The sequence below is a fragment of the Pyxicephalus adspersus genome, chromosome 4 (genome assembly GCF_032062135.1).
Source record: "Pyxicephalus adspersus chromosome 4, UCB_Pads_2.0, whole genome shotgun sequence".
Lineage (NCBI taxonomy): Eukaryota > Metazoa > Chordata > Amphibia > Anura > Pyxicephalidae > Pyxicephalus > Pyxicephalus adspersus.
Genome location: NC_092861.1, coordinates 83089001 through 83106092, shown reverse-complemented (window position 1 = coordinate 83106092; position 17092 = coordinate 83089001). Strand labels below are relative to the sequence as shown.

The window sequence follows — 17092 nt, the reverse complement described above, 5'->3', positions numbered from 1 at the left end:
AACAAGTTTAAAATAAAAAACACATACAAAATAAATAATTTAAGAAAAAAAAAATTTTTTTTTTCCTTCCGAATTTTTGCTGTCAAATCCCGTGTTTTTCGGGTCGGGTCTACCCGAATTCGAACAGCCATATTCGGTTTGAATATAGGGACAACCCGAATTCGAACATCAACACTACTTACAATCCAAGAGGAGGAGGAAGTAGCACGCAATAGGAGGGATCCCTTTCAATATGACCAGCTCATATTTCTTTGTAGATTTAACAAAATGCAAGAACATCTGATTTAATATAGAATTCTAGGCTGAATAACATAGAAGGTGTATCCTTATTCATAATGCTTCTGGACATCCCAAATAATTGTTACTGAGCCAGGAAATGTAAAGTAGAGCTAGATAGGGGAGCTTGCATTGACTACCTGAAGAAAATATGAAATCTGGTTTTATCCATCTAATTATGAACAGCCTAAAACCAACCTAATTGAAACACACTTTTGTATCTCACAGTGATCTGTATAATTATTTACTTTAATATTTTGTTGTGGCAGCAATGTGTGTACTACTTTTCAGTTTTTCAAATTTTATCATTATGCTTATGAATGATTATCTGCTGTTAGTATGTTGTGAAAAATTAAATGGATTACTGTCCATTAAAAAGGCTGTCAAGAAATGGAAGCATAATGTTGACAGATCTCTTCATATTGCATATAGAAAATACAGAAGAGCAATACTTTAGACATTAGAGTTGAGACACCTGCTGGCAGGCATTATGTTTCTTCTAGATTACATTTTGTACAAGTGAGACAGGCTTTCCACAGCAAGCACCTCATTGAATAGAGCTAAATGCAAAGAAGAATTGAATGTTGCCAAAGTATCTTCATTGTATGGCCACTGTAAAAATTCAAAATTTTTGGAATACTTCATTGGTTGTCAGTTTCTACTTGTCTCTCATTCACCAGGGTTTGTCATGGTTATATATATCCCTATATCCCTAGAAGGTAAGGACATTGATATTGTGATATTGGACAGGTGTTTTTACCACCTGGTTGACTTTCCCAAAATCCCATCTACTAAGAAAATTCTTGCCTATACAGTTTGGAGACCTTTGTTGATCGTTCATAACCATGTATCTCAGTATGTTACTTTTTTCTGCAGACAATTCTGAGGTTGTTTAATATTTAGGTTTCCCTATGATTCCCAAGCATCAGATTACACCTATTGAAGCATAACTGTTTTTATGTCACATAGGTGCTGGAAGTCATATGGGAAGAATGCATACACATATAATAGACTACAACTCCCAGAAAAGTTGTTTGTCACTCCACTACTCTCTATCATTCAACAGACTAGTGCAGATTACCATTTGACAAAGATTTAGAGCCTATTTTGAACTATATTTTAATTAGGGAAGCTGGACTGCCCAGGTTCATGCTAAACTCTCGCTTGCGGCAACTCTCTAGTTTTTATTTTTTTTTGGGGGGGGGGGTTTAAAGCGGAATACATTGCCCAGCCGGGCTGTGCTCTGGCTGCCACTCCAACCATCTTTCCATATCACTAGAAAGGAATTTCTTTCCCTCTAAGAGAAGACTTTCTTCCTCATCAGTAACTTTTTTCTGAAAATGAGTTTAACTTAAGTACACCAACAAGAGTCTTCTTCCTTGGCAGATACTGCAGTGGAACAAGTCTTTGATTAAGCCAAGCCCTATTCTCAACATAGATCGCTTAGGTTTCTTGCTGCATTCTACCTACACAACCACTGCAGTTCCTACACTCCCTGAAAAATAATCACAATAGTTTGTCCGTCTCAAGCTCCCCTGAAGAAGCCAGTAAGGTGAAATGCATCAGGATTAAAGAAACACAAACGACTTTACCTAACTAATTATCAAGTAACTCATCATTTCTCTGATGGACTCGATAATTTGTCACATACAACTCAGTAGTAATTTATGTCTAGCTCAATATCCCAACCAGGCCCTAATAAAACCTGGGGAGTTTGGAAACTAGAAAGTCTATACTACTGTATTTTGCACTGTACCCTGTGTGATACCAATGCTGTTTAATAGCGTTTCAAAAAGATAGCCAAAAAAACCCCTTCTACCTGTCTGTCTTTTCTATTTATGCTTAATACAGGGACTGGCTGAATGTTTTGATAGACCAGAAGAATATAACCACCTTCTCTAATTTACATCTAAAGGACACAGATACATGTTTTCTCAGACTTACCTCTTCCTTGCTAAAGCGCAAACGCATCTCTTCTGCGCATGCGGGCAGTTCTGACTCTGGGCATGCCTACGCTAACATGCTTTATCAGCTTTGCCGGCCAATCAGGAAACAGCCTCTTAACCTCCTGGGTGGTTCATTTCTGTCTGGATTTATATGTCTAAAAGCGGTACATTGTTTTTGACAAAAATGTATTTTACAGTATAAAATTACTATGAGTATAAAAAAAGTTGGAAACACAAAATCATGTCAAAATAATACAATAAATAATTTTAAATACCCAAATAAATTAAAATAATTAAATAATAAAATAATTTTTTTTTTTTTTTTTTAAATTAAAAAATAAATAAATAATGTACTTATATAATATGCTGTAAAATTAATGATCATGCAAGACAATGTAGTGCTTTTACACATATAAATCCACTCTATTGCATTCAATGCAGTTATTTTGTATTGAATGCAATACAAATGAATTTGTGAATTTCCCACCCCGCCCCACCGGTAACGTACGCACACACCGACATCACCGGGAATTTCCAAGTGACTCATCAAGTGCAGAAGACGCCGGAGGAAGAAGGAAGAGAGAAGACGCAAGAGACGACGCGGAATCCCAGAAGATCAAGTAAGACTCCATTTACTATTTTTTCCCATAGGTTTACCTACCCCGAGTGTGACTCGGGGTTACCGCTTTCAGCTTCTTTTTTCTACCCCGAGTCACACTCGGGGTTACCGCCCAGGAGGTTAATCATCCCTGGCTAATTAGCTAGCTCACACACTGCACAGTGTTTGTGCAACGTATCTCCATTGGTGCCGAGGCTCTAGTTCTGTTGAACTAGTTCCTGTACACCTGTTGGCTAATTCAGTGTTTCCTCTGTCCAGCTCCAGCGTTAACCCCTTGTTATCCAGTCTGTTGGTTCCCAAGCAACTTCCCTGTGTTCCTGTCTATCTGTGGATATTCCTGTGTCACCTCCTGTTGCTTCCAGTGTCTCCTTTGTTCCCTGTGTCCGCAGTGGCCCCTGCGTCACCGCTGTCTGTCTCCTGGATGTCTGGTAATTGACCCCTGGCGTGTGACCTGACCTCTCTTGCTTACTGCCTGCCTCGACCCCGGCCTTCCTCCACTATCCTTCTGTTTTGTGATTTGGTACTGTGTATCATATTACCCACCCTGGTGTGCCCAAGGACCACGACCTGGCAGTAACTAGCAGCACAACATCTTCACCATCATAGGCTCTGGAGAAGACCTTCTCAGGCCTCAAACCACCTCTGTGCAAGCCGTAGCGCCCCCTAGCGGTCCTGTCTCTCCAAGCGTGACATGTTTTAATGAATCCCTTGTACATGGATTATATTGTTTTCTCTATCAGTGCATAAATCTCTGTTTTATTATTAGATATGTATTAATATAATAATAATACTATTATTTATATATAATATGATAGTATTTAAATATTGTCTTTATTTTTCAGATAATACATTTAGAAGAGAATTATTTAAAACCATAAAACCATGTTTTTTTTAACCCAAGGTTAACAGAAATGGAGGAAAAATACCAGAACAGAGAGCCCAGGCCAGAGGATCTTCAGGTTATTTCTGAATTAAAGGACATGGTTGCTGAACGGGATCAACTTATCAAGAAACTAATTGTGAGCACATTCAGTGTTTTCTCCCTTTAACAAAACAATTTCCAAATCTTTAGCAAACCAACCCCTGAGACCCATTGGCATTAACAATTCAGTGATCTTTAAATACTCAAAAGTTCATAAATTATAACTGATTTAATCAATTATTAAACAAAACGGCATTTACAAACGAACAATTTGTGCTTAAAATATTAATAGGTGAAGTGTTTGAAAGCAATTATCTGGACGTGCAAAGCTGCGTGAAAGAAGCACAGTCAGAATAACCTTTTTCTTTTTACAGGAAGACAAGAAATTCTATCAACTGGAATTAGTCAACCGAGAGACCAACTTCAACAAAGTGTTTAATGCAAGTCCCAATGTTGGCGTTATCAATCCTCTAGTAAAGGTACTTATACCAGCATACACAACATATATCAACTTGTGTTTTTCTTCTAAATTTGCACATCTAAATCTATTTTCTCTAAATGCCTTTTTTAAATTAGTGTCCACAGATAGGACAGTGTTTTGGCAAGTACAACGGATAAATAAATCTCCCACAGTCCTTTTTAGTAATAAAATGTAATGCAAATGTGTGTTTAGGATATAGAAGTAATTTAAGCTAATGTCATTTTTAAAATGATACTTGGAAAAGCACCTTTCACCATTCAGGTGTAATAATGGATATAGGATCATATTAGTGAATAAAATTGCTATTTAAGCCTATCCTAATCCAAAAAAAGAATGTAATATATTGCAACTTACCTGTCCTTGGATGTGATGGATGCATTCGATTTTTTGTTTAGCCTTTTTCCTTCACATTTACCTTGTGATCCTGTAAAAAACATGATCCGGTTTCTTGGCATCTATTCATTCCACAAAAGAAGCATTGGATGTTAGCTAGGCTTGACTTCAACCATGACTGCCCTTGTCCATTTCCAATAAACTGGGAGGGAAAATATTGTTTTACAGAAGGAAGATAACATTTGTGCTTTCATTAATATGACATAAAGCGAACAGGATATTACGTTTTTCAGGATCTGCAGGTATTTTTCACACGTTAAAGTTGTCCTTGGAAAAAAAATAAAGCCTTCTGCAGCCACCCCATCTCAGAACTGGTGTGATATAATATAATACATTTATATGTTGTTCTTGGGTTCTGATATCCTTTACCCTTTTGACAAGGAGGCAGACAGAGATTCTAGGCACTACAAGTGTTTCTAGGGAAACAAGTAGCTCTTTGATCAAGTGGAGCTGGAAAAAACTCTGATATTGTGCATTTGGGAGTTGTGTCTGTTTGACTGTTGGGTTGTGTTTGCTTTACTGTCAGTTTTGCTTTAAACAGTTTTTTTCTTGCTGACCTCTAAGGGGGAGTGGTCAAGGCTTCACAGGTGATTTAAGTTCCTGGGGGACTCACCTTGAGCTTGCTCACACTTGGCTTGTGAAACAAGTGGCTCTGATCTAGTGGAGTTGGAAAAAACAGGAGTTAAATCCTTATAGTAACCACAAACTGTAAGTAGCCTTTAATAACTCCTTGTAAACAAAAATTGTAACTGGGAAAATGATTGGTAACAAGGTGTAAGGTTTGGTTCAGTGCACAGTCTGCCACATGTATGCACAAATGGAGCAATAGCTCCTAGGTGAATACTGCTGTGACAAATGTGAGCAAGTCGCCTTTCTGGTATTTCGCATTGGAGAGCTGGAAAAGCGCATTGCAACACTGAAATCACTGGATCACCTTAAGAAGGGACTCCTAATGGCAGTTTATGGCTTAGATTTGGAGGGTGGAGAGGTTAGTCAGGATGAACATGTCGGGAGTTGGGTTAATGTAACTAGAGGGAGTGGTAGGGGCACCCAGAAAAGGAAGGCCAGCCCTGTGTTTGAGCACCCCAACTTTGCAAAGTTATGTGAAGATGTGCAGGTGGCAGACCCAGTGGTGGGAACTCAAGATGTTACTGCTACCCCTAACAGCCAGGAGAGCAGCACATCTAGTAGTGGTGGGGAGAGAAACGCAGAAAGGAAAAGACAATTGGTTGTCATACGGAATTCTATGATCAAGAGGACGGATAGAAAAGTTTGTCGCCCGGTTCCCTTCAACCGAATGGTTTGCTATCTCTTTGGTGCCAGGGTTCGACATGTGGTGGACCGAGTGGACAAACTACTGGGAGGGTCTGGACAGAACCCAGTTGTCTTGGTTCATGTTGGAACCAATGACAATATAGATGGAAGGTTTCAAGGTGAAGAAAAGGACCTCCAAGGCTTTGTTCTCTGGAATATTGCCTGTGCCATGCACAACACAGGAAAGGCAGAGGAAGCTTAGGCAGCTAAATGCATGGCTTAAGTCCTGTTGCAAAAGGGAAGGGTTTGGGTTCATAGAGCACTGGGCTGACTTTTCATTGGGGTAAAACCTGTATGCCAGGGATGATTTGCACCTAAAGTAAAAGGGGTCTGCTGTGCTAGGAGAAAGATTTAGGGGAATGGTGGAGGGATATTTAAACTAGAACAGAGGGGGGTGGGACAGTTAAATAAGGTGGCGGAAAGGTAAGTCGGGTCAGACACTAGTGGAGAGTGGATTGGGGTTAGGTAGGGGGAAGATTATGGATAATTGTAAGGAGCTTCCCATGTTACAAGCAAACATTGGATTGTTCAGTACTAATTGTACTAAAAAACACAAGGATTTGGCAAACAGCGATGGTAAAAGCAGCAATAGTTTAAAGAGCCTGTTCACCAATGCTAGAAGTCTAGCAAACAAGATAGGGGAGTTGGAAGCAATAATGAGTGAGGAGGATTTTGACTTAGTTGGTATTGCTGAATCCTGGCTTTGTTCTTCGCATGACTGGGCTGTCAATATTCCTGGGTATACTCTCTTTCATAAAGACAGAGTCAAACGAAAGGGTGGTGGTGTCTGTCTGTATGTGAGAGATGATCTAAAAGTGAATGTGAAAGAAGAAATTGCGGATGGAACAAGCGATGAGGTTGAGGCATTATGGGTGGAGTTGAATGTGGGGTTGAATAACACACAATTATTGATTGGAGTCTGCTATAGGCCACCCAGTGCTAAAGAAATAGAAAATCAACTACTAGCACAGATAGAAAAAGCAGCAAAAAGTGGAAGTGTTTTATTCATGGGAGATATCAACTACCCTGTCATTGACAGGAGTAATGGTACTACAGGGACAGCAAAAGGGAGGAAATTTGTGCATCTAATACAAGATTATTTTATGGTACAGTTTATAGAAGCCCCAACTAGAAATGATACTCCGCTGGACCTAGTTCTTTCTAACAATGCAGAGCTTATAACAAATGTGCATATAAAACAGAATATGGGTAGCAGTGACCATAATATGATTTCATTTAATGTAAGCTGTAAACAGGAAGCAAAAACAGGAAAGAAAGTAAAAACCTTTAATTTTAAGAGAGCAAATTTTCCATTATTAAGGGCGGCTCTCTGTGACTTGGACTGGGAGACAATATTGTCCTCAAAGAACACAGAACAGAAGTGTGAATTTTTCAAGTCTGTTCTACAAAAGCACACTGAAAAATATATTCCAATGGGTAATAAGTTTAGGAGGCTAAAACTAAAACCTATGTGGCTCACAGCTGATGTTAAAATGCTGTCCATAACAAGAAAAGGGCATTCCAAAAATATAAAAATGAAGGATCACCTTCATCATTTGAAAACTATAAAGAATATAACAAAAGATGTAAAAAGGAGATAAAATGTGCAAAACTTCAAAATGAAAGACAGATTGCAAAGGAAAGTAAGGCAAACCCCCCCCAAAATTTTTCAAATTTTTAAATAGCAAAAAGATCAGATCTGAGCATGTGAACATTAAAGGATGTCGCTGGGTTGGTAACTGGGGATAAAGACAAGGCAGATTTACTAAACACTTTTTTCAGCTCTGTGTACACAAAGGAAAATGGCAGAGCTCAAGTCCAAATTCATAATAGCAATGTTACTGCCTTAAATGAGTCACAATGGCTCAGAATTGATATGATAAAGAAACAGCTGGGGAAAATTAGGGTTGACAAAGCACCAGGACCAGATGGATTACATCCACATGTCCTCAAAGAGCTGAGCTCAGTTATTTCACAGCCATTATTTCTACTCTTTAGTCACTGGCAAGGTACCAGTGGTTCCTGGCAAGGTATGTGGTTCCTACTATAGATTGCTGGATGTTTTTCTAGAAGCACAGAATATAACTGGGTATTAAGGCTTTCAAGTAAAAATACCAGTGACTGTTGATCCAGGGAACATCCGATTGCCTCACTGAATCAGGAAGGAATTGTTTTTCCCCTGTTGAAGGAAATTGTACCAGGATTGCCTTCCTCTGGACCAACTATTTCTTATGGGGTTTTATATCTGGGATATTTTTTTTTTTGCCTTGTGGTTGAACTTGATGGACCGTTGTCTTTTTTCAACCTAACCTACTATGTAACTATCAAACATTACTGAAAAAAATGCTTTTATTACTGTCCACATCGCAGAACGTTGGAGCAAAATTCTCCTAATCAAAAGCAGCAATAAAAAGGTGATGAGTTTTTAACCCATTTTCCAATATTCCAATATAACTATAACAACAAATTAATATATTTAGCTTTAAGTATAAACCACTTTATCTAAATATTAAAAAAAACAATTGCATGCACATAAAAACACCCATATATGCATACAGAATATCTTCACATCAATCAATATTTTTGTTTCCCAAATATCCCGGTATGCCACAAAATTGTAATAATCCAGTGCATCCAACCTTCTTGCCTATTTGCAGTCTTCTAGTTATGTTAGCAAACCTGCCAGGTTTAGCAAGTATTTATTATAACATGTATACATGCTAATAATAAAGGGTCCCTATTCATGCCTGAGAGCAATAACTGTCTTTACTCTTAAGCCCTTTGTCTTCAATTAGTTGCATCTTGAACTGCTGAAGAATTGCTTCCTAATAAGTTAAGTACCCAGTTGAGGAATCAGTGAACTAAACATTGGAGTAATTTGTCTCTTTCAACTCTGCGGGTAATGAGAAGGAATGCTCAGTTGAGCTCAAGAGCTTTTGTAGACAAATCTTTGCGTTAACTGCAGGTAGAACTGCTAACATAGTGTGCAATGTAACATTTTAATTTGCTTTACAGTTACAATCACTAAGGTAAAATATATGCTACTCTATTTTTAGCATCTTGCACCTGGAGATAGATATGTAATTAAAAATTTAGAGCTCTACATTCTCTTAATTACTGTCATGTCCCTAAACCTAAAGCTTTTATCAGTGCTTCTGCTTCAAAAAAATGAATTGTATGTCTAGTGCAGGGGTCAGCAAACTTTTTTGGCTCATAGGCCATATTAGGAGGTCAAGAAGGCACACTAGGCCGGACTCTCTCTCGAGTCCCGCTCTGATGGCTCCGCCCCCCCACCAAGAACGCCCCTGAAGGGAAATTCCTCTCCTCCGCAATGCATACGGAGGAGAGGGAACCCTCCTGAAAGGTAATCCCTCTCCTCTGCAATGCATACGCAAGAGAGGGAATGTCCCCTTACCCCGGCAGCGGAAGTGTTAACGCCGGCCGCGGTGAATAGGGAAGGGAAGCATAACAAGGAGGCTCAAGAGCCGCATGCAGCTCCGGAGCAGCGGGTTGCCAACCCTGCCAGCCAGGATTAGGCCTGATCGACCAGGGAGGCATTAGGCCGGGACGGAATACTGGCTAGGCCATATCTGGCCTAAAGGTTCGAGTTTGCCTACCCCTGGTCTAGTGTATATTCATTATGTGCTAAAGTTATTCTATTCTTGTAATTGTAAAAGTTCAAACATCAAGGAAACCTGTATAGACTTACAACCTCCATAATCCATTTAGATAATTTGTACCATGTTTTCTTTTATTATAAAGATTGAGAGATCTAGTTAATGTCCAGAAATGTTTTAAAGCCTAACTCCAGGGAAAATAAAACAATACACTTCCAGGTAGGCTATCCCTGCATTGCATGTCCTAAATACTTCCTTAGGTCCAAGGTGAATGTAAAAATCTTATGTATTTACTTTTGTAGGCTTCTTCTCTGTGCAGCTGGTCCACTGCAGCCTCTTCTATAAGCTGCTCTGTCCTGCAGGTACTTATGTCATCCCTTACAATGCAGGACCAATAGTCCTGAATTGTGAGTACAGCGTGGGCCACCCACAGCAGAGTAGGATGGAATAGGGGCAAGGTGGACCCTGGGGGAGGAATTTTTTTATTCAGATCTTGGTTACAACAGACAGCTGACGGAATAAGCTGCCGGTCTTACATTTATCTTACCTCCAGGTCAACCCAGAACATTCCTGCAGTTTCTCAGCTGCAGCCTTGGACTTTACTTTTTGGAGGACTTGCTTACACTTCCAAACAAGCAAGTAGTAGTAGGCTTCTTTTGGTATTTTGTTTCTTACCAGGCTAAAACTCAATAATTTAAACTTGCACACCCAACCTATTATGCTCCCTCTTCTCTGTACAGACTTTTACAAATTACAGGGAAGCTGGAATTTTTACACCAATGTCATGAGTGTATTTTTAAAATAAATATAGTGGGAGTATCGGGGTTATTAGAGGGGTACATTATATTATCATTCTTCGTGTAATAAGCTAAATATAAGCACTCATTTGAAGGCACAGCTTAAAGCCTTCTCTCAGGGCTGATTTTACCAAAGACCTGTTACCAAAGAGCTACTGTATTTTGTCTCTAGTTTATTGCAGGGAACCATGTTTATCATAATGGGGCAGAAAACTGACACTTTAAAAAGCAACAGGACCCGCAATAGATTTAAAGGCCCTAAGGCAGGGGTCTGCAACCTTTTGAGTCGGAAGAGTCAAAAATTACAATTTACAAAATTTCAAAGTTTTTAAAGAGCCACAAAATTTTTTCTTGCCAACAATAAATAGTACTCGCATAAATAAAGTTTTTTAATAAAAAAAAACTAATCTATTTATTCATAAGAAAAAATATCTATTTATTCATATATAAGTAGTGTTTTTCACAACAAATTAGAAAATATATATGGCATTATTAGATAATTACTTAATATTTAAGTAAAAAATTAAAACAATTAAACATTTACTTACAACACTAACTTGTACTTCAATAACAAACAATTGAGCAAACAAATTCAATGGGAGCGTTAGCTTTGCATGGTTTTAGAAAGTTTGGATAACATTAGATGACATTTCATTTTCCTCAGAATTCTGTAATGGTGAAACAGGTACAAACATTTTGATTTTCCATGCATTGTTGCTAAACTGCCCACTTTTGTATTTTATTGTAGAAATATAGATACCTTTAGGCACCGATTCTATCTCTCAGCCACTATCTATGTCTATATCTATATCTCTCAGCCTGGCTTTTTGTGAAGCTGCGGCTCTTTAGTTCAGTCTGTCTGAAGCTATTCTATCTCTCAGCCACTATCTATCTCTCAGCCTGGCTTTTCACTGCACCCCTCCCCCGTGACACTCGAGAGCTTCCGACGGACTGAAGACAATGAGGACGCGTGTCAAGGGGGAGGGGTTCGGTGAAAAGCCAGGCTGAGAGATAGATAGTGGCTGAGAGATAGAATAGCTTCTGACGGACTGAACTAAAGAGCCGCAGCTTCACATCCAAAGAGCCGCATGTGGCTCGCGAGCCGCAGGTTGCCGACCCCTGCCCTAAGGCATTTAAAATGTCATATTTTACATAATTTATGTTATGAATTAATTATAGTAAACATTTTATAGTAAATATAGTAAAATGTTTATGACAGAAGAATATCCAGAACTGGTCCCAAAACCTGTCTGTTGTAAGTGTTGCACTGTACCAGAATAGATCCTTCAAGAAATATAGAATTTAATGGGTGGGTTAACTTCCATCAGAAAATCAAAAATGTACCACAACTTCCTATTTCTGCTTGTAAAATGTTGTTTTTTTTAACTACACACATATACACACACTAAGACAACTTTGGTGTAGTTTTAAATGCCTCACTTGTTTTTATAACAGCAAAAGAAGAAGAATGATAAGTCTACAAACAGGTTTGTGAGTTCCCCTAACCTAAACGCAGTGGAGACTGCCCTAATGGGAAACGGACACCCTACACGCCTGGAGCCCATTCCAAACTCACCCATCCACGATATTGAGTTCAACAGCAGCAAGCCTCTGCCACAGCCTGTACCACCCAAAGAGGCCAAGACCTTTTTGAGGTGAGCACTGCCTCGCCAGCCTGTCACTGGTCTTGAGAGTGCTGAACTGCAGCTACAGCCTTGAATTATTTTATATGGCTTCTGCAACCTCTTTATAGTGCTCCTTTTTTGAGCATGTAGTGTACCTATGTCAGTGTTTGCTAAGAGTAATGTATAGTATTCAAAGTTTGTTGCATTTTGTCATCCTTCTGTTTCCATTTTTTTGCACTTGCAATGCCCACGCATGTCTGTATACATATTTATGTGAAACCATTTTATCTGCATGTTACTGGTCTTGAGTTTTCTTTCCTATATTATCTAGTATAATTAAATGTATATCCTGGGAGTTATCCTTCCACTCATCTTACATAAGTGTGAGTTTAGGAAAAAATATTTATCACATGAATGCTTTAAAACCAACTGTTGACAAACATATTACCTCATATAATTTTTTAAAAATACTTCTGAATAAGTGATGAATTTCAAATTGCAATATTTTGGGGGGGGGCATATTTAGAGGAGTAAAGTTACATCTAAGCACATTTTTCAAATTTAGCTTTTTTTTTCTGAAGACATCCCTATAATGTAGCCCTGACCTGGTGGCAATAGAATTGCAGGTGAGAGTAAATCTGCAACAGCAATGCAGACACAAATTTTTAAGAGACAATCTATCCGTGTTTCAGCTTTCTCCCTTTTTTCTTCCTGGTAAACCTTTGTTTAACCGAACATGGGTTGGCCCCAAAAAATGGATGTCAAGGGTTCTAATCCTTGACCACTCTATCCAAAACCTAAATAAATAAATATACTTCACACATTTAGCAATCTAGATGTTGGGAAAATGCAATTTTATACAGCAAATGTGCACAATATATTTGGCCCGGCAGAGTAAGGAATAAGATAAGTATATTACCTTATTCATTAACCACCAGACCTTTCTCAACCTTTTTAACAAAGAGGAACACCTGACAATTATAACAATATCAACAGCTCATGGTACCTTACTATGGTTGTCAGTGGGAAGAATGCTGACCTTACAAATAGCCCAAAATATCATTGATGTCAATGGTAACTGAGCCGAGAGGCAACCTCTGAAAAAACCCTAGGGATCCACAGAACCCTGGTTTACACACACTGCACTAGGGAACAGTAGTATTTGGATGGAAAAGGCACACTACATAGTTAAATGTTATTTTTCAGTGTAAAATATGTCTCATAGCTAAAGTTTTTCATACGTAAATCGAATTATATTTATATTATGTATAAATTGTATACACATAGAAGTTTTCTATAAAAATACAGGAAAGAATTCTGAATACACCATATACATGCTTAAGTTGTATCTATTCCAATGGTGCATATTTTTTTTGAGCATGGATATAAATGTTTCCTAAATAAATATTTTGCATGTGTACATTATAAAGTCCTCCAATGAATTGTCCATGTGTGCTTCTTTATATACAATGGTATGTTGTATAGTTAACTTTTGTTAAGTGGACCCTCAGTAATAACATGCAGTTCCTTCCCATGTAACACAGTACAGTTGCACATGTAAATGAGCACTTCCATTCAACCCCACATAAATCTACTTATTTGTTGTTTCAAGTGTCTTATGAATAATAACTGCATGACATAACCGGGGTATTACCAGTGAACTAAATGTCCTTAGTCTGATAAATAAATGTGTTTTGTGCTTAGCAGATGAGAAGTATACAGTGCTTGTTCAGCACATTCCTGTGGAACGTGGCTCTGGTAATAATACTTCTCACAAATGATTGTACTAAATAAAAGGAGACTAAAAGAGGGCTTAAAAACCGACCAAATGCATTTAGGAGTAATGACCAATTACATACTTTCATTTTATCTATTGTAAAGGAATTTCCTGACCTATGGTAGCCTGTGCTGCTGATGTATTACAATGTAGTGGATGTGCAAAGGTGTCACACAAGGACAATCTAAAGGAAAAGAAGCAGTATGGATTTTGGCTTGTTCTTTGTGCTTGCAGATTGTGACTAATTCTGCCTTCTTGCAGCTCCTGTGCATCATGTATTTACCCTGTATGCTTTGTAATGTGTCTCTTCTTTCTTTCTGGGATATAGCCCTCCCCAGAATGAGACTTCACCGGTGGTATCACCAGACCCGCAACGCCAGGAATGGTTTGCCCGATACTTTACTTTTTAAGAGACTGTAATTGATTATCTCTCTTTCTATTGTGGCACAGCTTTGATGTGGACTGTTTGTACAAGCATGATTTTGACAAATCCTTATGTGACCAAGCTTTGCCGTAAATACTGTCTGTTAAACACTGTGAGCGAGAGTCTTAGTCGCCAGTTGGAAATGCACTGTTCAGAAACACTGTATTTTGATTTTATTTCAGTCTATAGTACTCATGGTAGCACTTTTTGTGAGCTATGTTTCCATACTAAAAAAAAAAAAACTAATAATTTTGTAGGATAACTGTGCTACCTCCTTCCCTGTTAAGTTTTTGTGTTTTTTGCCTGGTAATTCACCATATAATTGTCTCAGTGCTGCAGTGATCTGTCACAATACATTGCACTGATTTTAATGAATTGCCTTCTCAAAGGATCTAGCCACAAGGTGAAAGTGTTTAGTTTTATTTCAGTTTTAACAAATTTCATAGTTTGACACCAGAAAATAACAATGTGCCTGGAGTCAGATTCTCAGCTTCTGATTGGTATGTATATACTATGTATGGCAATTGTACTCCTCTTGTAACGACCATGAACCCTTAACCCCAGTGTGTTATTTCCTATGGAAGTCACTCTTATTATATATACATATATATAAAAAAATATTTTTCCTATAAGAATTATGTTTGAGATTGTTATTAAGAAAATGTATGTGTTTATATTTTATGTCTCTTCTAATTTTGTGTACATTTCCTAAAACACAAATATCTCAACTTGGAGCATAAATTCAGGTCAAAGTGATTGAATTTTGTTGTAGCACATCTCACCGACCCACATATACCCAACTTCACTATGCTCCAATTACACTATGATCGAGCTGGGAGTCAAACCCCATATTACTCCCTTCCTCAGATTCTCGTGAACACAGCATCATGGAAGGAGGTCAGTCATTCCCCAGGAAGATACAGTTATTACTCCAGGGCTCTGGTGGAAAGATAGGGAAAGTGAATTTTATTGAGTTTAGCACCCAAGTGGCTGTCACTTTAACATGAACAGACAAAGTGGCAAAGTTTCTATCAAGTACCAAGACACTTTTTACAGTTAAAATTTAGTCATCCTATACAAATTTCATATGCTGCAGAAACTAAAGAAAACATGGGCAGTCTTTTTTTTACTGACATTGGAAAACTATGAGGAACATGGATACAATTTTCAACATGAGTTATTTTTTGCTATTTTGTGGTTAGTGAACAGGAGATCCATAGACACACATATCTTCAAGGTTAGCACTTTGGCGTTTAAAGCACTGGCTCCCAGGTTCAAATCTCGGCCAGGGCACTGTCTTCATGGAGTTTGCAGGTTCTCCCCGTGTTTGTGTGGGTTTCCTACAGGTACTCCGGTTTCCCCCCCAATTTGACCTTAGACTGTGTTAATGACAAATGACTATGGTAGGGACATTAATATTATGTCAGAATATATAAATGCTAGAAAATAATAATAACCATATCCTCCTTGGTGCCATGGAGAATTCAATTAAAATAGAAAAACCCAGGACTTTAAAAACAACAGTGTTGAAGTTCAGCATTTACAGGAAAAGTTAACTTACATTTCTGGATCTACTGTTTTGGAATGCAGTTTTTAGTTAAGAAAACATGATTTTTTTACAGTCTTGGATAATATAGCATGCCAAAATGTCTGTGGTAGTGGTAAAGGGTAAAACTCTACATCAGGTCCTGGGTTTGCACATGATGTTTTTGGGCAGTTATTTTTTTCTGCTGTAAAGCATACTGGTATGATAACTGAACGCAGCTGAACGCAGTACACACATAAAAGTATTATTCATTCCACTTTTGCAATTATTTAAAAAAATGTCACAATATCAGCCCCCGTCCAACAGACAGCAAGGGAGAGCCAGTCCTCTGGGTAAGTGTGCAGTGATCCCCTGACATTGTTCATCAGTCATGCTTTAGCCAATATACATTTATTCTCACAAATGATTGTACTAAATATAAAAGGGGACTAAATGAGGGCTTTACAACAGACCAAATCCATTTAGGAGTAATGACCAATTACATACTTTCATTTTATCTATTGTAAAGGAATTTCCTGACCTATGGTAGCATGTGCTGCTGATGTATTGCAATCCTCCCAAGCAATGTACACAGGCTAGATGATTGTTACCCAAGACATGAATGAAGTGAAAATCCAGCATGTGTGCAGTGATCCCCTGACATTGTTCATCAGTCATGCTTTAGCTAATATACATTTATGCCAGGCACAGTAGAGACTGCATTTTGAAAAAAAAAATAATTTTATTATTTTGGTGTGTGTATTTAAATAATGAATCATTAATTTTCTCCTACAGGGTAATTTTTATAAGATGAGTATAATCAAATGTTGATTATGAAAAAATATTAAGTATGAGCACCTTGATTTCAGTGACTACAAACATTCTAAATGTCTGGGGACTATTACTATTACAGTCAAATGTTTAAAGTGACCTTAACAAAACAGGCTGCAGGTAATGTGATTGGTGCTCCTTTAAATACAACAGTAAACAAAGCTTGGGACAGAGGAAATGAAGGTAGAAGGCATATCAAAGAGCATTTGTTCTCAATTGTTCTTGTTACACATACCGGTCACTATATTTGTTTGCTGTGTTCTCAACACACTGAGTATACTTAAGACCAAGGACTCCTCCATTCAGCAATGTCCATTCATCAGATTCCACAAAGAACCACTCAATGTTAAAAGCTTCTCACTCACCGCATAATTAGAACTGCTGAACATCGATGGATGGAGCATTGTATTGTTTACATGTGATTCCCACAGTTTTTAATAGTAGAATCTGTCAATAGCACTCACAGGACCTTAGTGAATGGCTCATTGACAGTGTCTGGTAGAAGCTGTCACAGTCACGTGTAAGAATACAAAACTTCATTTAGA

General features: G+C 38.1%; 1 protein-coding gene across 3 annotated transcripts in view; it reads left to right on the top strand.

Moving 5' to 3' along the window:
- The window catches only part of FAM184A (family with sequence similarity 184 member A), a 122071-nt gene extending 107165 nt beyond the window's left edge, over positions 1 to 14906 (top strand). Inside the window, exons 15-18 of one of the 3 annotated variants that reach the window (XM_072408823.1) lie at positions 3743 to 3860; positions 4138 to 4242; positions 11821 to 12020; positions 14096 to 14905. In XM_072408823.1, coding sequence (XP_072264924.1) covers positions 3743 to 3860; positions 4138 to 4242; positions 11821 to 12020; positions 14096 to 14177 — 505 coding nt within the window. In that variant the 3' untranslated portion in view covers positions 14178 to 14905. Of the gene's footprint in view, positions 1 to 3742; positions 3861 to 4137; positions 4243 to 11820; positions 12021 to 14095 lie in introns of all 3 variants that reach the window. The other 2 variants (XM_072408824.1, XM_072408825.1) reach the window with 2 other exon arrangements.
- Positions 14907 to 17092: the final 2186 nt, after the last annotated feature.